This window comes from Solanum pennellii, chromosome 12, assembly GCF_001406875.1.
Source record: "Solanum pennellii chromosome 12, SPENNV200".
NCBI lineage: Eukaryota > Viridiplantae > Streptophyta > Magnoliopsida > Solanales > Solanaceae > Solanum > Solanum pennellii.
Window position 1 is genome coordinate 30,074,498 of NC_028648.1, and position 23,780 is coordinate 30,098,277.

A 23,780-nucleotide genomic window follows, 5' to 3' on the forward strand; every position below is an offset into this window, starting at 1 on the left:
AGGAAGAAGAACATCAGCCAAACAAAAAGCAAAAAAAATTAGAAAAAGAAAAAGGAAAAAACACAAACGCACACATGCGGAAGCATACAAAAAAAGGTTTCATTTTTCTTACTTCCAACATTACAATAACACATACATATATTTCCCAATAATACACATACACGATCAACAACACCATTGACACAAAAATAAAAGATTCGTTGTTGTTCTAGTCGAAGCTCGGTTAAAGATTTCGCGTCGTTCAATTTTTTCTTATCTCTTTAATTTAATCATGAAGTTTGATGTAATTTTATGATTCTTTCTTATATATATAATTTTGTTTCATTCATAATTTGATCGAAATAAATTTAATTTGGAATTCAATATATTTGTTGTTATTTATTATTGTACAATTTAGATGATTTGAATTAGTTCCTACTTAATGTCACATAAAATTTCATTGAATATGAAAAATTAATTAATGATTTAAAGTTAGTACATTGAGTTTTTAAAAAAATGTTAGTTGTGATTTCTTAAACTGAAAAGATCATAACATTTTTCTTATCTTGATTTAGATAATAGTGATATAATAGATATAGTTAGGCTAAAAATAAATAAAAAACAAAATAAATTATTTTTATTTTATGTTATCACACAAAAATGAAATTTGTTTTGACAATTTGTTATTGTTTTGTTATAGTAAAAAATGTATGCTTAATTTGGACATTAACTTTAAGAGTAATAAATATATAAAATATTAACACATAAAATAAAAGATATAGAAATAATGCCACAATTATATATTGTAGCCTCAATATTTAGATTTGTTATACATTATTTAGTTTTATGTGTGAAGGAAAAATATTTGTTTAATGATTAGATGAGTTCCAAACATATTAATAAATATTTGTTTCGATTAAGAATGCAGTTACGCAACTTTTTTGAGACATTGAAATTAAGGATGCTGTAACGCACCTTGTTTAGAAATATATAAATAACTTTTATTAACTTAAAGTAGCATTTATAGACAACGATTAGGTGAAATGCGAAGAATACAATTATATCTCTAAAGTTTAAACGTCAAGATCGAGAATGCAGTTATGCATCTGGTGTAAGACTAATAAAAATTCAACAATAAAAATATGAGTGAAACTGTAGAATATATAAAATATATCCAAAAATAAAAATAGTTAAAAGAAGTACAAGTTAATGAAAGCGACAGCGCTAGAACAATGGGACTTGAGGGATGCCTAATATCTTCACTCGGTCAACAGAATTCCTTACTTGAAGTTTTGGTTCGCAGGACAAATAAAAGAGTAATTTCCTTTTGTTTAAGGATCGAAATAAAAGGTGACTAGGAACACTACAACTCAATTCCAAGTGGCAACTTCGAAAAGTAAAAATAATCCCTAAATCAATAAGGTCACTTAAATTGGACTAACGAGAATGTGAGCTTTCATATATTGACTTTTACTTGATTTTATTATTTAATTTTATTTGTTAAATGGTTTTGATGATCGAATGTATTATTTGTTGATTTTTTATTGCTTTATATATTTATATTGTCGAACTTCATTATTTTATTTTTCTCTGACACACACCTTATGAGTCTTTGACTACACTTACACACGTTCACAGGAATGCAATTATGCATCCTATTTTCCCTTGAGATAAAATTGGAGTGTATTAACACCTAGTGAAGGATTTTTAGTAACACATGTTAGGTGGGATTGGATCAACAATGAAGTTAGAAAAGTGCGGCTACCGATAAGTTGCCCCTCCTTGGCTCGAGTTGTCCACTCGAGTAAGCCAGTCTAGATACTTATCTTCTTCATGTTTGAATCTAATAGTTGGGACATAGACATGATTATTCTTCAAGGACTCCCCTTATTTGTAATATTTGTCTTTGACTTAGTGGGACTCAACACAGCTAGAGAGGAAAGACATAATAAAATTATTTTAGAATCTCTTAATCTCGTAAAAAGAAGAATTCCTAAAAAAATATAATAAATTATATCTAGATAAAATCACAAGAAATATAAAATAAAACAAAATTCATTTCGAAATTTTACACCATTTTAAACAAAAAAAATATTATTACATTTTCAATAAATTATAAGTTTTTAAAAAAATCAACTGATCGATCTGAATGAACTACGCATACCTAATTTTCACCCCAATGAGATACGTAGGTACCCTCTTTGGGTTCGGTGATCTTTAAAAAAAATATTTTTAAACATTAAAAAAAAAAGTAAGAAAGCTTTCTAAAGAAAAATAAAGAATTTCATTTAAAAGAATTAAACAAAAAAACACAAAAAAAACCTAGTTATTAAGTTTTAAAAAAAATGCAAAGATCTTATTCATGCTCCCAAAGCATGTTATATATTTGATCAATGCATTATCAAATCATTTTTATGAAAAAATAATAAATAAATTAATAATTAAGAAATGTCTAACACTAGTAAACTTTATTATTTATGCACATAGTTAAATTAAGGTGGTTGATTTGTAGTTAAACTAGCATCTCATCCCTACAATACAAGGTCAAAAGGGAAAAAGAAAATAGTTCAGAAAGACGGAAATGATTCGGACAATGATGAGATCTGGAACTAGATGACCTCCCAAGAAAGAGAGTTAGGGTCTAAATATGTATTATGAATATATATATGAAGTTAAGTTTCTAGCATATGATGTGCTATGAAAAGTTTAAAATTTTTCGCTAAATTTACTATGTTAATGCGATGAATGATAACTATGGGGTTGTATAAGACCTACGAGAGGTCAAGTAAGCCATGCATTTTCTAGGGGGTGCTTCCCGGATGTGACAATAGGTGTACTCAAAGGGCGCACCGTAGAAATTCCAGCTACGTTGGATGCATCAGCATAGGGGCCAAATCTGGGGGGATAAATCGGATCATTTGTTGATAATTGGATAGGAGGTGACATATTTGTATTTAGATAGTTACGAATTGAAGACGGTGGAGCTTGTCCCCTCATCCAAGCTTCGCACATCTCTTCCATTTGTTGTTTTAATACTCTTACCTCTTCTGTTGACTCTTTTTCTTGGGAGGTCATCTAGTTTCGGACCTCATCATTGTCTGAGTAATTTCCGTCTTTCTGAACTATTTTTTTCCCCTTTGACCTTGTATTGTAGGGATGAGATGCCAGTTTAACCACAAACCAACCAACTTAATTTAACTATGTGCATGAATAATAATGTTTACTAGCGTTAGACATTTCTTAATTATTAATTTATTATTATTTTTTTCATAAAATAATTTTATAATGCAGTGATCAAATCTATAACATGCTTTGAGAGCATGAATAAGATCATTGCTTTTTTTTCTTTCTAAAACTTAATAACTATGTTTTTTCCTTTCCTTGAGCTTGCGAATCATCTATAAAACTCTTCACCATTCAAAACATCCTTTAAGCATCCATAACTTACACTTTGTTTAAAAAGTAGAGAAGAATGAGATTAGTACAAGAATGCACCAAGTATGACAACTATGCAAAAACATGAATTTAAAAGGGACATTTTCTTGAAATCATACTTCATACCTTTTTGAGTAAATCTTCATAAATCCCTTATTCAATAGCAGTTACATCATTCACATACTTGATAAAAACATATTCAAAGGCCAAACATTTCATAAATCACCTATAGAATTTATTGCTTTTTTAAGGCACATTATAGTAAGCTCTTTTCCCTTAACAGTGAACCATCTTCTCTTTTGTTCATTAACTTCCCAAGTAACCCTTTGGTGATACTTAGTGCAATGCATCACCTTAAGGCCACAAGTAAACATACACATAACCTACCTAAGCCAACACATATCATCATATAAGTAAAATCTATCAAAGATACATTTAGGTCTAGACTACATTGGCTTTACAGTAAGCTACTTCAAAATGTATATATTTTTACTTCTTTTCACATCTATCATTATAAGACCTTGTTCATGACCCCAATATTTGTCTACTAGTGCGATGAACATATGGAGCCCCATAACACAATACATTCTTAGTAAACCCTTCATGAGACCACAAACCTTAACATTCAATTCATACATCAACAAGTAAGTGAAGGCAACTTCATTCATGTCAATACAAGACCTTCATCATATAGTCATTTAGACCAACATAGTACATATAAGGATAAGATCACATCATATAGATTCATACAATGCACATCATCATAACAAGTAACCCGATACTACAAAGTCATGCAAATGGACATAAACATGATTATACATCTTAGGTCACCTTCCTAGGATTTCCTAAGGAGCTACTTGTGCAATGTCTATATGGGTTCATTACTTCCACCTATACTAAGTAATCTCCCTTAAGTCCTCATAGTTAGGATCATATTCATTTAATTCCATTGTCCATTTTACTTTAGGGAAACTATAGCCTTAACCGACACTAAGACCATGGGTGCTAAAGATGAAATTTGGTGTTGTAGAGACTTAACCAATGGAAGGTGTCCTTACCTAGCCAAGGTAGAACATTAACACATGCTAGCGTACTACGTGATATCACATTGCTAGATCCTATGTGGCAAGCATAGTTATGGAACTTAAAGGTACATGTGAAAACTCTCTTTATGCCAAGATGGGGCATCATGGTTATTAACTTATGGAAACCCTATTTATGCCTATTGAGACATTGTGGTTATCCACCCCATGAGATTTATGGTGACCTACTTTCCCACATTGGGAAGGGACACACACTCATATTCAAGTTCATCGGTGCTAAGCTAAGTTCCCTTTATTGAAAAGCCTTCATTAACATTTATTTATAAAACATAGGCTTAGAAGATTCATCCCCTCATATTCTTAGCGCATAGGTCATAGATGAAAGTTTATCAACCTAAATCATATGAGAATATCCTTTCACATGGACATAGCATATGTATTAGCGCTATCTAGTTTAGGATACACTTGAGAACACCTTTCAAGGCTCCTCTACTGACTAGATCATCATTCATGTGTGTGTGTGTGTATGAATATATGTGAGCAAACCGTTCACATAAAATTTTAAGTTACACATGTTCATACATCATATTCATACATATAGAAACCACTATCCTATCAAGGTACACATGTGCAATGCATAGGCAAAGTCCCATACCCTTGCCCATACTAGTACACCTATCAAGTAATCCTAGCTAAGGAAACACATATCTTACTTCCATAAACATCATCTTTACATGCATAGTAGTAGACACTAGTGAATATGAGAATTACCTTTCATTTAAAGACCCTGACCTATACTACTTGTAACATGCATGTAAAGTGAGAGTGTGTGTACATTGATCAACATAATCACATAATGGATATCAACAACACATTGAGCATCCACCAACCTAGAACATAATACTCTATCAAGCATAAACCACACAACACACAATAGCATAGGAGATAAGTCAACTTCATATTAGAGTTAAGACTCCTAACTTGTGCTTTTCATGCGTTCACATAGGGTACCTAGTTAAGGGATTATTAACCATTTTAACTCATTAATGGCATAATCTAAACTTTACCCTGAAATAAATATACACATGCTTATACAATAGTCATGCAACCTAAATCACAACTAGAATAGGAAAGTAGACATAAGTTTCACATAGTGTAATCATCATAACCACACACTCATATACTTATCAACTTGCCTTCAAGGCCAGGTCAACACATATATATAATAAAAATAAAGTAAACTCCGCCACCATAAGTTGATCATACCACACAATGTCATTCAAGGCTTCATCAACATTACTATAAAGAAGTAGAGAAGTAGAAAAGTAAGGCAATTCTTACCAATCCTTTAGTCTTTGGTCATTATTGACCATCACTACTCTTTCATCAATAATTCAAGTATAGGACAGTATGTAAAACATAATAATGATATACAAAGTCATGCATAAGCGACTACAAGGCCATGCTACAAACTAGTAGAACATATCATTTACATGCTAGAATGTAGAAAGACATAGACCATAAACTAATTTCACTTACATGGAGTATAGATCATATTTCATCAATAATATCAATCGAAGTTAGTATATAATAATACACTTAGTCATAACGAAATCATGCTTAAAACACTTCAAGATCGAGCTTCCAAAGGCATTATGCTTATTAATTCACTAGAATATAGAGGAATTAGCCAACACTATTGATTCTCTAAGGCCTTGATTATCAATCATATTTTGACAGTGATGTACATGTTAGGCAGTAGCTAATTAGATCATTACTCAAAGAAATCATGCTTCACTTAATCTAAAAATATGGATCACATCACATACATAGTATTATAAATCGATAGATTAGAAGAACTAAATCAATTCATGCCAATCATTATTTACTTTGATCATACGATATTAATATCCATAATCAAATCATTATTTAACCTAATAGTATCTACAAGCAACCTAACATAATCCAAGGTCTTACAACAATCGACATACAACCAACCTTATAGTGAATACATAGATCATATACTAGTCATGTTGAATTCTTCATACGTTGATCCTCATGGATCCTTCATCATCAATTCACCATTAATTCACGTAAATTACAGTAGATATAGACAATTCAACGTAAGAAAATCACAATTCTACCATTAATAAGCCATGATCCAAAAACCCATGCAAGGACTAAATCGATTTAAAAAAGGGCGTGGGTTCATCATGCAACTGGAGTAAAATCACCTTCAAACCAATATATTAACATCAATTCATCATAATTTGACCATTTAAAATGTCTTTAGAAAGAACCCATGGATAGATTGAAGAAGAACAATTTTGATCATAATCTTTCTTTGAAAACATTGATAAGAACTCTCCAAGTGAAAAGTTACTTGGAGATGAAGGATCACCATACCTTTGTCTAGTTTATAATCTCTAAAAATTGATGATTCATCCATGGAAATCCAAGCTCCAAGATGTTCTTGAGCTTCACCAACAATGGTGGTTTCTAGGGAGAATATTTTTGGAGGGAAATGTTCAATTTTGTGGGAAAGGATTTGGAATTGGTTTTTCACGTGTTTGATGACTTATATACACCCAAAAGTATCTAAATAAACCTATTAGAGTCAGATTAGGACGTGGGGTGAATTCTCTGTACACCCCTTAAATAAAACAGTCACAATGCAGTACCTATAGGCCATCATCGACGGACCCATCAACTTGCCATTGGTCAATCGACTAGCCGTCCTTTTGCTTCCTTCGATTGGTCCTTAGCCAAATTTTGGGTTGGTACCTGCCCAAGATAATTTTCCATCTACAATACCTCACCAACAGGCCGTTGGTTGACCAACTGACCGTCGTTTGGTCCATCGATTGACACTACCAAGGCAGTGTCTCGACCATCCTTGGGTCTTTCTTGTGGGGCCTTTTGTGGGTCTCTTTAGAAATCGTACCTGGATATTTCCAACGTAGATATAAATTAAGTTGTAGACTTTCCACATAAGTTTCACCCAAAACAAACACCTTCAACTCGTCCAAATAGTCTAGGCCCCATCAAGACATATACATTGAGCATCTTAAGGGCTATTTTTCAAACACCTTTGACGTTCTTGGTCGTTTGACCTCCAAACTTCTAGAAACTCCATATACCATCTTTAAACATCATTATAACTCATTTTAAGACTTCATAAGATCATGACATACAATATATAAACACGCATGTACAAATGAGACACATAGGTGACTAGTCGTCGAACGATTTGATCTTCCCTTGACGTTCGACTTCCAAATCACCTCAAACTTTACACACTGCGTCTAAACCATATTGTAAGTCATTTTAGGACCGTATAACTTTAATACAAACATTTTAGGATCTAGACACCCTAACTCATTTTGATGTCTTACAATATCCCCCACTTGTGAACATTCATCCTCGAATGACACTTAGGGATCTTAAATCACAAGAAGGACTTCAATGCATCATAGAGCAGTTCATAACATTTATAACATCGTCAAATCATTTTAGAACTCAATGCACGCAAGAAAGCAAAACCATTACTCACTCACTCTTTAATGCATCAAACATGTAGGCTCTTATCATGTTCATACGAGGAACATCCTTCTCCTTGTCATAACATGGTCATTACACTTCAATTCATTAAGAGGTCATTTTGCAACTATTCTTTAAGTCACACTTAGGAAGATTTCAGCAACAATCAAGAAGCAATTTATTCAAAGCACAAAGACTTGAGTTAATATAATCAACAAAGATCTTCATTAGCTAGACCTAGTCCCATGAAGGCCATACTCAACCATACCATGCGTAGTAGTGTCCATGGAGGAATTCTCTTCTCCTTAACACACTTACATGTATCATGAGTTCACACCTTATCAAAGTACAAGGTCAATTCCTTTTAAAATGAGAAATTCTCAATTTTCAATCCAAGACATGAGCATGTTTTCTTCCTAGTGAAGTCAAAATGGTAAGTCACACCAAGTACATCCCAACAATTAGGAAGTAATTTGACAAAATTTCAATTTCTAACATAGTACTCACCTTCACAGTAAGCATCATTTGAGAAGAATAACACAAATCATAGGGACACACAAATCATAAGAATGATAGAAATATTAATTTCTTGCTGTTTATTAACAGGGTAATGACTGCTAATTTTTCTAAGCAGTAAATAAAACATGATTTTTTTAAAATCATTGGGGCATTTTTATACTCAAAGTTTTCTTGGATTTTATAGTTTATTTTAACAGGGTAATGACTGCCAATTTATCTAAGCAGTAAATAAAACATGATTTTTTAAAATCATTAGGGCATTTTTATACTCAAAGTTTTCTTGGATTTTATACATTTTCATTTCATATATGTATAAAATTATATTATTATACTTAAGACCAGTATTTAAATAAACTTTTTCCATTTCGGAAATTGATTTTTTCATATGATGCATTGCTATCTTATGCTTCCATGCTCTTCTTCTTACACTATGTAAATGTGATTGTATAGACTTCATTTTATATGTATGTATTCAATTAGCTTGATATGATTATGCAAAGCATTATGTAAAACATAATATGTTTTAATCCCTACAGGTACTAAGTAATTTCTTTTAATGTTTAATCAAGATAACAACATATAACATGTCTACAAGATTATAAAATTTAATCAAGATAACAACATATAACATGTCTACAAGATTATAAAATATGTAATAAAAGATAGTTTTTTATACCTTACTTCCTCTTGTTGATAAATATTTTTATCAATGCCGCAACATTTCTCATTTCCGGCTATGAATAGTATTTTTCGCCTTTACACCTCGGCTACTTTCGAACTATTCCTCCTTCAGGCTGGAAATCGCAACTTCCATTTTGAACTATTTATTAAGTTTGAAGAAAATAGATATATAAACTGACTTTTATTTCATATATAATAATCTTACTTACATACTATAAGTATATATCTTAATACTACATTAATAGAAACACTTTTCCCTAACGGGAGAAGTTACTTACTCACTCATAATTTTAACTCATAAAATATTCTTAACCTTTCTTACTCTAAGACTCTCTAACACTCCACACTCGACTCTGCCTATACATATGAAACTCCACTCCTTATATAGATATCCGGAGGGGTCTATTTACAATCAACTTTTATTTAAAGGACTTCCTTTAAATATTACATTTTTATCTATTGGCTCTTTCGAGTCAAAAGATTCCTTGCTGATAACTTTGCTTTATGTCACATGTGCTGCTTTCTGTCACTGGCCGACAGGATATGTTTTTTCTTTTATAAAGAAAATCATCTTCTTTTTCTTTATGTCCTTTTCTTCTTTTGTTATCGTAAGTGCTTACGTTTTGTGTATGATTACGTAAGTGCTTACGTTCTTCATATTCTTCATCGATCTTCTCCTTCATCGATCATGGTTGTGTTCTAGCATCTTGCATGCTAATTTCCAAGTCTCCTCTGTTGCTCCTAATCTGTGGAGCTCAATATCCAGGATTCTTTCTTTGAGTATTTCTGATTTTGATCTTCCTTTGGTGATAAGAACCCAATCAGTGTCTTGATCTATCACCCTGAAATCATCTTTGTAAAATCTATTTAGAATAGCATATAAGGCTTTTATCCCTAATGCTCTTCTAGTTTGTATCCATTTCTTGTTAAGATAAGGAAGTTTTTTGTCTACTCCCGTAGCCTTAACATTAAAATCTTTTATTTTTTCAACAGAAATGTAGTTGAGTGTTGGATAGTATGCTTGCGAATCTTGGCACTCCATTGAAATGCTGTAGAATCTGCAATATACTCCTCCATCGCCTTGGCTGAAATCTTTGATTGCTTTGAACAATCTTGTTGGTAGTTGAGATATTTCTTTCAGATCTGGACCTGTATATACTCGATCCAAATATCCGAACTCGAACAATTGAGCTGTAAAGCTCGGTATTCCATGTGGGAATATAGATATTCTAGGAAACAAGCTAGTTGTCCCTAAAACTCCATATGTTTCTCCACTTTGTTCTGGTAGATTGTAAATGTATCTAGTGAAATTTAGATACTCTTCCTCTTTCGGATGTTGTTTTCCCTGCACAGAAGAAAATTTTTTTGCTCCAGATGATACTGGGTTAGTCTTATTTTCTGGTTTCCCAGATATTATTTTTTCAGCCTTGACTGATGATGAGCTTGAAGCTTCATTTGCGCGGCTTTTTTCATCTTTTGAAGATGAAGTTGGCATATCCGTGCATACCCTTGAGATGTTTTTGGCACTAGGTGCTAGTGGGACATCTCCTGCCACTTTGTTGAGATTAATACTCTCTTTCAGATTTGAATTCTGTATTGGACGCGAATCCAAACGTTCGCAGAGAATTAGAAATTCTCTCATATTATCAGCTTGATCTGTGCTGAGTTGGTTTATTTCGAATTGCAACATTCGAGATTGTTCAGATAATTTTGAGAGTTCATCTCTTATCTTGAATAGTTTTTGTCCCTTCTCATCGATGGACTCATCTATCTTTTTCATTTTTTCATATATCCTGGTTACCAGGATCTTTATCTGATTGTCCATATTGGACATTTCTTGATAGGAAATCTGCAAGAAAATTGTCATTTCCTTTTATATATTCAATTGAGAAAGTATAAAACGATAGTAATACTTGCCATCTATGGAGTCTTCTGTATTGAGGTTCAGAAGGCAATCTATTGTTTATTAGACCTGCAACTTGTGTATTATCAGTTCTAATAATAAATTTTTTTGGTAAGAGAAATGTAGAAAATTTTCTAATTCCCTTAACAATCGCTAATAATTCTTTTTCGTTAGTCGAATATCTTGTTTCTGCATCGTTGAATGTACCGCTCGTGTACCTGCAGATTTCATTTAGATCTGTTTGCAAGATTGCTCCCCAATGATAATCTGATGCATCTGTTTGTAGAATTAGATTATCACTTTCATCTGGTAGTCTTAACTTGGGTAATTTTGCACATTCATCTTTTAAGTTTTTTATACACTTAGTGTGTTCTTCCGTCCAACCAAGTCTGTTGGTTTTTCTTATTAACTTTTGAAGTATATTTCTTTTCTTTGCTAAATCTTGTATAAATTCTCCTGCATAATTCAAACATCCCAGAAATCTTTGGATTTCTTGTTTAGTTGTTAGTTTATTAGGGAATTCTATGATCTTTTTAGCAATGTGTGATTGGAGTTCAATTCCATTTTTTGAAATAATCATTCCTAAGAATTCTATTTCGTTTTTATTTATTTCTGCCTTTTTTTGACTTAGAATTATTCCATTTTTTAAACATTTTTCTGATAATTTTTTCAAATGTTTTAAATGATCTTCATATGTCTTTGAACATATTAATATATCATCAATATATACTATTAAATAGTTATCTTCTGAGAAGATTTTATCCATTCTTCTTTGGAATATTTGTGGTGCGTTTTTTAATCCAAAAGGCATTACTAACCACTCGTAATGTCCATTAGGAGTACTAAATGCAGTTAATTTAACTGAATTTTCTTCTAATTTTATTTGCCAAAATCCACTTTTACAGTCAAATTTTGAAAAATATGTTTTTCCTTTTGCAAGGTTAATTAAATTGTTTTTATTCGGAATAAAATATCCATCAAATAAACAATTTTTATTTAATACTTTATAGTTTATTACCATTCGTGCTTTTCCTCTTTTTAATTCAGCGTGATTTCTTACCATAAATGCTGGACTACTATGAGGACTTTTACTCATTCTTATGAGTTTTAAATTGAATACGGAAGAAATACCATTTAATTAAATTGTTCTTATTCCGAATAAAAACAATTTAATTAACCTTGCAAAAGGAAAAACATAATTTTCAAAATTTGACTGTAAAAGTGGATTTTGGCAAATAAAATTAGAAGAAAATTCAGTTAAATTAACTGCATTTAGTACTCCTAATGGACATTACGAGTGGTTAGAAATGCCTTTTGGATTAGAAAACGCACCACAAATATTCCAAAGAAGAATGGATAAAATCTTCTCAGAAGATAACTATTTAATAGTATATATTGATGATATATTAATATGTTCAAAGACATATGAAGATCATTTAAAACATTTGAAAAAATTTTCAGAAAAATGTTTAAAAAATGGAATAATTCTAAGTCAAAAAAAGGCAGAAATAAATAAAAACGAAATAGAATTCTTAGGAATGAATATTTCAAAAAATGGAATTGAACTCCAATCACACATTGCTAAAAAAATCATAGAATTCCCTGATAAACTAACAACAAAACAAGAAATCCAAAGATTTCTGGGATGTTTGAATTATGCAGGAGAATTTATACAAGATTTAGCAAAGAAAAGAAATATACTTCAAAAGTTAATAAGAAAAACTAACAGACTTGGTTGGATGGAAGAACACACTAATTGTATAAAAAACTTAAAAGAAGAATGTGCAAAACTACCCAAGTTAAGACTACCAGATGAAAGTGATAATCTAATTCTACAAACAGATGCATCAGATTATCATTGGGGAGCAATCTTGCAAACAGATTTAAATGAAATCTGCAGGTACACGAGCGGTACATTCAACATGCAGAAACAAGATATTCGACTAACGAAAAAGAATTATTAGCGATTGTTAAGGGAATTAGAAAATTTTCTACATTTCTCTTACAAAAAAATTTATTATTAGAACTGATAATACACAAGTTGCAGGTCTAATAAACAATAGATTGCCTTCTGAACCTCAATACAGAAGACTCCATAGATGGCAAGTATTACTATCGTTTTATACTTTCTCAATTGAATATATAAAAGGAAATGACAATTTTCTTGCAGATTTCCTATCAAAAAATGTCACAATCAGATAAAGATCCTGGTAACCAGGATATATGAAAAAATGAAAAAGATAGATGAGTCCATCGATGAGAAGGGACAAAAACTATTCAAGATAAGAGATGAACTCTCAAAATTATCTGAACAATCTCGAATGTTGCAATTCGAAATAAACCAACTCAGCACAGATCAAGCTGATAATATGAGAGAATTTCTAATTCTCTGCGAACGTTTGGATTCGCGTCCAATACAGAATTCAAATCTGAAAGAGAGTATTAATCTCAACAAAGTGGCAGGAGATGTCCCACTAGCACCTAGTGCCAAAAACATCTCAAGGGTATGCACGGATATGCCAACTTCATCTTCAAAAGATGAAAAAAGCCGCGCAAATGAAGCTTCAAGCTCATCATCAGTCAAGGCTGAAAAAATAATCTCTGGAAAACCAGAAAATAAGACTATCCCAGTATCATCTGGAGCAAAAAAAATTTCTTCTGTGCAGGGAAAACAACATCCGAAAAAGGAAGAGTATCTGAATTTCACTAGATACATTTACAATCTACCAGAACAAAGTGGAGAAACATATGGAGTTTTAGGGACAACTAGCTTGTTTCCTAGAATATCTATATTCCCAAATGGAATACAGAGCTTTACAGCTCAATTGTTCGAGTTCGGATATTTGGATCGAGTATATACAGGTCCAGATCTGAAAGAAATATCTCAACTACCAACAAGATTGTTCAAAGCAATCAAAGATTTCAGCCAAGGCGATGGAGGAGTATATTGCAGATTCTACAGCATTTCAATGGAGTGCCAAGATTCGCAAGCATACTATCCAACACTCAACTACATTTCTGTTGAAAAAATAAAAGATTTTAATGTTAAGGCTACGGGAGTAGACAAAAAACTTCCTTATCTTAACAAGAAATGGATACAAACTAGAAGAGCATTAGGGATAAAAGCCTTATATGCTATTCTAAATAGATTTTACAAAGATGATTTCAGGGTGATAGATCAAGACACTGATTGGGTTCTTATCACCAAAGGAAGATCAAAATCAGAAATACTCAAAGAAAGAATCCTGGATATTGAGCTCCACAGATTAGGAGCAACAGAGGAGACTTGGAAATTAGCATGCAAGATGATAGAACACAACCATGATCGATGAAGGAGAAGATCGATGAAGAATATGAAGAACGTAAGCACTTACGTAATCATACACAAAACGTAAGCACTTACGATAACAAAAGAAGAAAAGGACATAAAGAAAAAGAAGATGCTTTTCTTTATAAAAGAAAAATCATATCCTGTCGGCCAGTGACAGAATGCAGCACACGTGACATAAAGCAAAGTTATCAGCAAGGAATCTTTTGACTCGAAAGAGCCAATAGATAAAAATGTAATATTTAAAGGAAGTCCTTTAAATAAAAGTTGATTGTAAATAGACCCCTCCGGATATCTATATAAGGAGTGGAGTTTCATATGTATAGGCAGAGTCGAGTGTGGAGTGTTAGAGAGTCTTAGAGTAAGAAAGGTTAAGACTATTTTATGAGTTAAAATTATGAGTGAGTAAGTAACTTCTCCCGTTAGGGAAAAATGTTTCTATTAATGTAGTATTAAGATATATTCTTATAGTATGCAAGTAAGATTATTATATATGAAATAAAAGTCAGTTTATATATCTATTTTCTTCAAACTTAATAAATAGTTCAAAGTGGAAGTTGCGACTTCCAGCCTGAAAGAGGAATAGTTCGAAAGTAGCCGAAGGTGTAAAGGCGAAAAATACTATTCATAGCCGGAAAGGAGAAATGTTGCGGCATTGATAAAACTATTTATCAACAAGAGGAAGTAAGGTATAAAAAACTATCTTTTATTACATATTTTATAATCTTGTAGGCATGTTATATGTTGTTATCTTGATTAAACATTAAAATAAATTACTTAGTACCTGTAGGGATTAAAACATATTATGTTTTACATAATGCTTTGCATAATCATATCAAGCTAATTGAATACATACGTATAAAATGAAGTCTATACAATCACATTTACATAGTGTAAGAAGAAGAGCATGGATGCATAAGATAGCAATGCATCATATGAAAAAATCAATTTCCGAAATGGAAAAAGTTTATTTAAATACTGGTCTTAAGTATAATAATATAATTTTATACATATATGAAAATGTATAAAATCCAAGAAAACTTTAAGTATAAAAATGCCCTAATGATTTTAGAAAATCATGTTTTATTTACTGCTTAGATAAATTAGCAGTCATTACCCTGTTAATAAACAGCAATAAATTATGGTGCAGATTGATTTATGATTATGGTTGGTTTGACAAATTGTCTACAAAGCAGGTGGTTAAAACTACTGAGCAATCTCTTGCTCTAAGTTCTGATGAACAGGTTGTTCAACTGTTGAACAAAAGAGATATTGTTGTTTTCAAATCTAGATATAACTGAATGCATATTGGTATGGTGCAGATTGCTTTTAAACCTTTAACTCTTAAAGGGTTACCTGAAACATTCTTAGCAGCTCTACGAGATGCTAGAAATTTAGATTTCAGACAATCTCTTATGGGTTCGATTGAATCTACTGTGGCATATGGACCAGTTTATTTCAATACGCAGCCCAATCTGCAATTATCTTTGACTGAGAGAAATATTCTTGATGCTCTTACATTAAATGTTAAGACCCATGGTTATAATTATGTGGTTGGTTCTGAGCTTATTTGTTTATCTTATAGAATTTATTATAAATTGTTAACTACTTTAAATTCTAGATGTAAATTATATGATTCGTCTAATGAGACAATTCTTGTTGAAACTAATTTTATTAAATCTAAAATTACGACTAGAAGGCCTATTAAATGGGATGAAATTAATTTTCCTGGTAAATGGATTTTAAATGATGCTGTGTCTCAAAGACAGGTTGCTGAAGAAGTCACTAATAGTGACTATTCTCATATTACTCAAAACCCTGATGGTAAGGTTTGTATTGAGTTTGCTGATAATTCTTCTGTTTATAATTCTCCTGTTTATAGTAGGAGATCTTTCTCTGGTTACAAAAGGTTACCAGATATCCAGTATATTTCTCCAATAAGTCATGAAGGTCCTAGTTATGGAGCAGCAAGGCGAAGACCTTTGTCTCTTCACACTTTAAGTGATACTATGAGTGAAGGATTGGTTGAAAGGGTAAGGATAGACCCTAAAACAAATATTGTTCAAGCAACAGATAGGTTGTCAGATTTGGATCCAACTCAGTCAGAAATGGATTTCAGTGTTGATAAATCAACAGATCTCAATGATGTTTAATTATGATTAATCGACTCATTGATTTTAGTCCAGGATCCCTGGCTCGAAAACATATTCAAAAAGAATTTTATAATAAAAAATGGAACCAATTTAGAACTTGGTTTTTTGAAATTTATAGTGAAAATGATTTAAACAATATTTCTCAAGAATTTTATGAAGTCTGTATTCTACATAACAAAATTATTTATTTTGTTCCATGGTTTATAACCACATATTTACCTTTATATATTAATGTTATTGAAAGGACTTTTAAAGAAAGTGATGGCACTATTACTAAAGACATCTACCCTCCTCAAGCTCCTTTTATTTTACCAAATAATACTGGTTAACTTTTTCAGCTTTTCAAAAGTTTATTCAAACAGATGTTGCCCAGATTATTGTTCAAGAGGTGAATAACCTTATTTCTCAAAATAATTATTTAAGTCTTTATGTTAAAGTTCTTCGAGAACATATTAGTTCTTTAGACAAAAAATTAGATGATTTAATTATTTTGGTCAAAGAATTTCAAAAATATCCAAAAGAAGATAAAGCTTCTACTTCAAAAACTACTTCAAAAACTCCTTTAGATGTTCCTACACATCTTCAGCGTCCTATTGATACTTCTGGTTTTAAAGTTAAATCTTTTCATTCACTAGAAGATCTTCTTGATAAAAAATTGTGTGGTTTAGGTTCAAAACCTATTACAAATGATTTTCCTGAGTCGAATATTAATAATAATGAGAATCAGCTCCTTGTTATCCAAGACCCGAACCAAGATGTTTCGGAAGTAAACGCCAGAAGATTTAAAACTGGTTACAATCAAAAGCAAAGGATTATAGGAAAAGGGGGTTATGCAACTCTCCCTTCCATGATGACTTACTATTATCCTCGACCTACTCCTCAAGATGTGCTAGTTGAAGAAAGAGATTGGAATCAAACTAACACATCCTACAGTGGTAATGAGGTTTATGAATGGAATCTGGATGCCCTAACAGAAAGGCAGGTTTCCATTATGGTACATCGTATGTTGATGTATTCATCAATTTGTCGTCATACGAATCAAAATAATGATCATGCTATATGTAAAATGATTATAGCAGGTTTTACAGGTCAACTTCGAGGATGGTGGGATAATTTCCTAACACCTGAAGAAAAGCATGCAATAATGAATGCATACAAAGAAGAAGTTAAAAGAGAATTAGTTACTGGTGAAGGTGGAAAACCAGTAGAAAAGATTACAACCCAAAGGGTTGAAGATGCAGTTTATACACTTGTTCTTACTATTTTGGAACATTTTATTGGAAGATTTTCCAACCAAAATGAGACTATTCGAACTTTACTAAATGGACTTAAATGTAACCATTTAGGACAGTTTCGATGGTATAAGGATACTTTCATGAGTAGAGTTATGGATCTACCTGAAAGTAAATCAAGCTATGGGAAGAATAGATTTATTGATGGTCTTCCTTCATTATTCTCTGAAAGAGTTAAAAAGGTCTTAAGAGGAGACAGACCAGAAATCCCTTATTATACATTAACTTATGGAAAGTTAATAGGGATTTGTACTCAGGAAGGATTAAATCTTTGCAATGAGCTTAAGCTGGCTCAACAAATAAAAAGGACTCAAATGTCTGAAAGATCTCAATTGGGAGATTTCTGTACACAGTTTGGTATAGAAGGACCGTCTAGTTCTAAACCGAAGACAAGTCAAGCAGAAGAAAGACATCATAAAAGACGTTATCGTTCAAAACGATATAAAGAAAAGAAAGAGGAAAAGAAGGCTCATAGGAAGGCAACAAGGTTTGCCAGAAATTTCTCTAAAAGGGATCTGAAAAACATTAAATGTTGTAAGTGTGGACGATTTGGTCATCTTGCAACAAATTGCAAGGAGGATAAGTTTAAAGTTTTGGAGATTGATGAACCAACTCAAGACAAACTCTATGAGTTACTTTATGAATCAGATTCAGATTCTAATTCCTCTGGTAATTCTTCAGGTTATAGTACTGATAACAATGTTGATATTATTACTAATAAATGTGCTAATTGTCCAGGTGATAGTTGTTCTTGTGGACAAGATGAATTTTATAGATTACAATCGCAGATGAATGATTCTTATCTTGATAAATTACATCAAAGTTTTGAAGAATTAACTTTTAAAATGATTTCTTCAGAAAATATTATTGAACTTTTAAAAGATGTTTCAGATGAAAATCTTAGAAACAAGATTTTAGAAATGGCTTCTTCAAAACCATCCTCTTCAAAAAATTTTGAAAAACCAAAGAAGAATGAAGAAAAAACTTTTGAAAATTTCAATTATAATGCTAGTCCTTATTCTCTTCAAGAAGTTTTTTCCAGGCTTGAAAAGAAAGGAACAAGTGTTGTAAGAGATAAGAGATACTTCTTTGGATGATTTAAAACATGAGGTTGAAAACCTTAAAAAAGAAATTAAATCTCTAAAACAAAATCAGTTAATTAACAATCATCGTATTTCCCAATTAGAAAATAATATTTCTGAATATGATATTTCTATTTCTGAAAAAGGGAAAGATGTTTTGGATGATGAGATAAATGAATCTCCTACTACCAAATTTCTGGGGATGATGCAAATTGTTACCGCTCATCGTTGGTATATAAATTGTACCATTCTAATTAATAATTATTTTAAAATTTCAAGTATCGCTATGATTGATAGTGGTGCGGATGTCAGTTGTATTCAGGAAGGATTAATTCCTTCAAGGTATTTTGAAAAAACTACTCATGTTGTTAAATCTGCATCAGATCATGCTTTAGACATAAAATATAAATTGTCTAATACTTGCATTTGCCAGAGTAAAGTTTGCATTCCTCACTTTTTCTTCCTGGTTAAAAATCAATTATATCCGCCAATTATACTTGGCACTCATTTTATAAATGCTATTTATCCCTTTTCAAAATTAAATGCAAAAGGTTTTACAGCAAATTATAATGGTAATACCATTAATTTTGAGTTAATAACTGAACCAGTCAGTAGAGATATAACTCTTTGATTCATTTAAAACAAAAGCATATTGAGTCTTTACAAATGGAAATTTATAGTCTGAATATTTCAGAATCTTTACAATCTCCTAAAATCCAAGAGAAATAAAATTGATTTCTGGAAAAATAACATCTGATATTTGTGCAGACCATCCAAATGCTTTTTGGGACAGGAAAAAGCATATTGTGACTTTACCATATGAAGATTCTTTTGATGAATCAAATATTCCTACAGAATCTCGCCCCTGTCAAATGAATTCAGAATTAGTTGATTTCTGCAAAAAAGAAATTGATAATTTATTACAAATGGGCCTGATAAAACCCTCTAAATTTTTATGGTCTTGTACTGCATTTTATGTTAATAAAGCTGCAGAACAAGAAAGAGGTGTTCCCAGGTTAGTAATAAATTACAAACCTTTGAACAAAGTTTTAAAATAGATTAGGTATCCTATTCCTAATAAGAAAGATCTTCTATCCAGATTATATGATGCCAATATATTTTCAAAATTTGATTCAAAATCAGGATATTGGTAGATTCAAATTTTTAAAGAACATACTTATAAAACTGCATTTAATGTTCCTTTCGGTCAATACGAATGGAATGTTATGCCTTTTGGTTTGAAGAACGCACCTTCTGAATTTCAAAAAATTATGAATGATATTTTTAATCCTTATATGGATTTTATTATTGTTTATATAGACGATATTCTTGTTTATTCTAAAACATTAGAATCTCATATAAAGCATCTTGATATTTTCAAGAACATTGTTATTCAAAATGGTTTGGTTATATCTAAAACTAAAATGAGTCTTTTCCAAACAGATGTAAGATTTTTGGGTCACCAAATATGCCAAGGGAGAATTACTCCAATTCAGAGATCCATAGATTTTGCATCAAAATTTCCTGATGAAATAATTGATAAAACTATGCTTCAAAGATTTTTGGGCAGTTTAAATTATATTTCTCCTTTTTATAAAAATTTATCTAAAGATCTTGCTCTTTTAACTGACAGGTTGAAGAAAGGTAGAATGTTACCTTGGAATGATGATCTTACTAATTTGGTTAAATTCATTAAGCAAAGGGTTAAATATTTACCCTGTCTTACTCTTGCTAATCCAAATTGGATTAAGATTATTGAAACTGATGCGTCAAATATTGGCTATGGTGGAATTTTAAAGCAAGTTAATCCCCAGGACAAAACTGAATATCTTGTTCGATTTCATTCAGGCAAATGGTCTGAATCTCAGCGCAAATATGCGACTGTTGCGCATGAAATGCTTTGTATTGTTAAATGCGTTTTAAAATTTCAGGATGATTTATATAATCAGAAATTTATTATTAGAACTGATGCCCAATCAGTCAAATATATGTTTGATAAAGACTTTAAGCATGATATTTCGAAGTTAATGTTTGCCAGCTGGCAAGCACAATTAGCTCCTTTCGACTTCGAGATCCATTATAAAAGGGGAACTGATAATTCTCTTCCTGATTTCCTATCAAGAGAATTCTTGAATTAATTAATTTCTTTGTATATAATGTCCTCTTATCAGTTTTTCCTTGGAGAAAAAACTCTTACTACTATTCTAAAGATTTTACCTTTAGATAAAGACTTAAAAGAAAGGATCTTAGACATAATTTTTGACGATCTTTCTATGGATTTTTTTATATTAGGGTCTAGATATTCTGACCTCTCCCTAGCTGATAATGACTGGGAACTTGATATTGAGGGATATTTCTCAGATTTGTACTAATCTGTTTATTTTATCTTTACAGTATGTCAGGCAATGACCCTCCGCCATGGTCACATATACGTGGTCGTGGAGGAAGAAGTCGAGGAAGGGGAAGATCATCCTCTTCACAATCTACAAGGTCGTCATACGACTCCTCTTTCCCAATTATACAACATGAAAACAAAACCTTGATTAAATCAAAGGTTGGAGAAGCTTCTTCATCAGCTTCATCTTCAATAAATCTTAAGGATATTCCTAAAGATAGTTCATTATATGAACAGATTCAAGCATATTTACAGACAAAAGAGCAAAGTTATACTTATGCTTCTTTAGCCAAAGAAACTGAACCAGCCAGTATTCCGGAAGAAACGGCAAAAAAAGAAATTATATTTCTTTTAGAGAACTCTGATATTCAGAGAAGTAATGAACCTTGGAATATACTCCAAAGGTATCTTACAAAGGGACTATACTTCCCTGGCGAGGCTTATAAATCTCGGACCTATTATGAATCTATTCTGAGTTATACTGGAAGTGCAGAATTTCAACACTTCTCCGATTTTGATAAGAGTGTTTATAACTTCTCCAAAATCACAATTAAGCAGATTATATCAGCTGATGATTGGGGAATTTCCACTTTACAGGAAAGGCAAGTTTCTGTGAACGGTGTAAATATGAATTTTACATATTGGAATTATATCCAAGCCTTTCACAAAGTCTTTTATTATAATAACAGCAAATTAAAGCACACTTGGTTTATAAAAATATTTGCTAAAGTTTTTGCAAAAAATTTACCAAATTGGTTTTTAAATTGGTGGTCTATGCATGGACCAACAGTAAAAATTTTGCCTGATAATTTTCTTATTTTATACAAGGAATGGGCGAAAGTCTCCCCGTTTATAACAAATCTATTTTTACAAGATCATGTCTCATGTATTGAGAAAATTGATCAAATGTACTTTTTTATAGAATTTTCTATTTCATGGATCCATAAATGGACTCCGGAGGTGGGTTATACCCCTATTGAAAATATCCCCTGTTTATATAGAAAATATTTTACAAATTTTTGGGATAAATTAAACCGTAAAGATCCAGCAACAGGTCAATTATATGGACAAGAACTACTGGACCAAGTCACCAGCACTATAAAGATTTATCAAGACTTCCCTCAAAAGGATATCTCTGCCGGAAGTTCAATGAAAAATATCGCCAGAAGAATTTCCATTCAAGATGGAAATAAGGAAGAAATGATAAACAACTACCTGGCCGAAATTAAAAAGAACTTATTAACAAATATAGCAGTGTTTGACAAATCAGACACTTCTATGAGAAGTGGACAAAGTGATACAGCTGATGGGCAATCGGTAGATCAAAATATGGAGCTATCAGAAGGACAATTACAAAAAGTGGAAGATTTCCTGGCGTCCATGAAGGAGAAAGATAGCACAATAAAGAAAAATCTGAAAGGAAAAGATAAGATTTAAAATCGTATCAAAAATTTTATCTTCACAGAATTCAAGATTCGAAATCTTATCAGAAATCTTATCTTGAATAAAAATAGTGTTTAAAACAGTATGTAGGGCCCATATGAGGACCCCACTTTGTTTTTTTTTTCCTATATAAGAAGCCTCATTCAGAGGCATAAGAAATGTTTCAGAATATAAGTTTTAGTTTCTCTCTCTTCTCTCTCTTGTAAAAATTCTTTTGTGAACAATAATATAATCGCTTTGGTTTGAAGATTTGTTTCCAAGGTACTTTATTTATTTCCTATATTACCATCTTTTGTGATTTCCGCCTATATGGCCGACTAAGATAATTTTTATATCTATGCTAGCTTCATAATCTCTGTATGATGTTCTTGTCTAATATCTGGATCTAATCAAGTTATAATGAATTCTTATTATAGTTCTTAAATCTTTTATCACAAGTTTTGTCTTGGTTTTAAGATGGTGGTAAGTCTGATATTAATGATAGCGAGCATGTGGTATTGTAAGTCCCCGTTAAAGATGACGAAAGGGGCAGCCTGAACCCTTGTTAGAACTGCTATCCATTAATTTCAAGGCAAGCCCCATACTTGAGTAAAAGTTTACCATATAGCCGAAACTTAGGATAAAACTGTTGACATAACTATAATACGTTTCAAAGTATAACTTGGTCATGTGCAAAGCTAGATCTGGATGGCCGCGCGGACTACCGCCAGCCCCTAGATCCTGTTATGGTAATAATAATAATAATAATAATAATAATAATAATAATAATTACTATTATTATTTTATACAATAGAGTCGATTTCAAAAGTTGTAAGTCTTAACCATGTTACCATATTATCTTTGAGTCCTTATGACAATCCTTTCTTTGTAATCCTATCAAAAAGCCACGTTACAATCCAAATAAAGACCTTCGGATCAATTTTTAACAATGACAAGTCAAGCAAGCTTTCTATGTTGATTATCATATAAGAAAAACTAATGTCCGTC

The 23,780-nt window shown here is 31.6% G+C and overlaps 1 protein-coding gene across 1 annotated transcript in view; it reads left to right on the forward strand.

The window, feature by feature from the left end:
* Nucleotides 1–23,040, forward strand: part of LOC114075117 — a 28,428-nt gene extending 5,388 nt beyond the window's left edge. Inside the window, exon 3 of the mRNA XM_027913399.1 lies at nt 21,350–23,040. Within this exon, the coding sequence (XP_027769200.1) occupies nt 21,351–22,787 (1,437 nt within the window). The 5' untranslated portion in view covers nt 21,350 and the 3' untranslated portion in view covers nt 22,788–23,040. The remainder of the gene's footprint in view (nt 1–21,349) is intronic.
* Nucleotides 23,041–23,780: the final 740 nt, after the last annotated feature.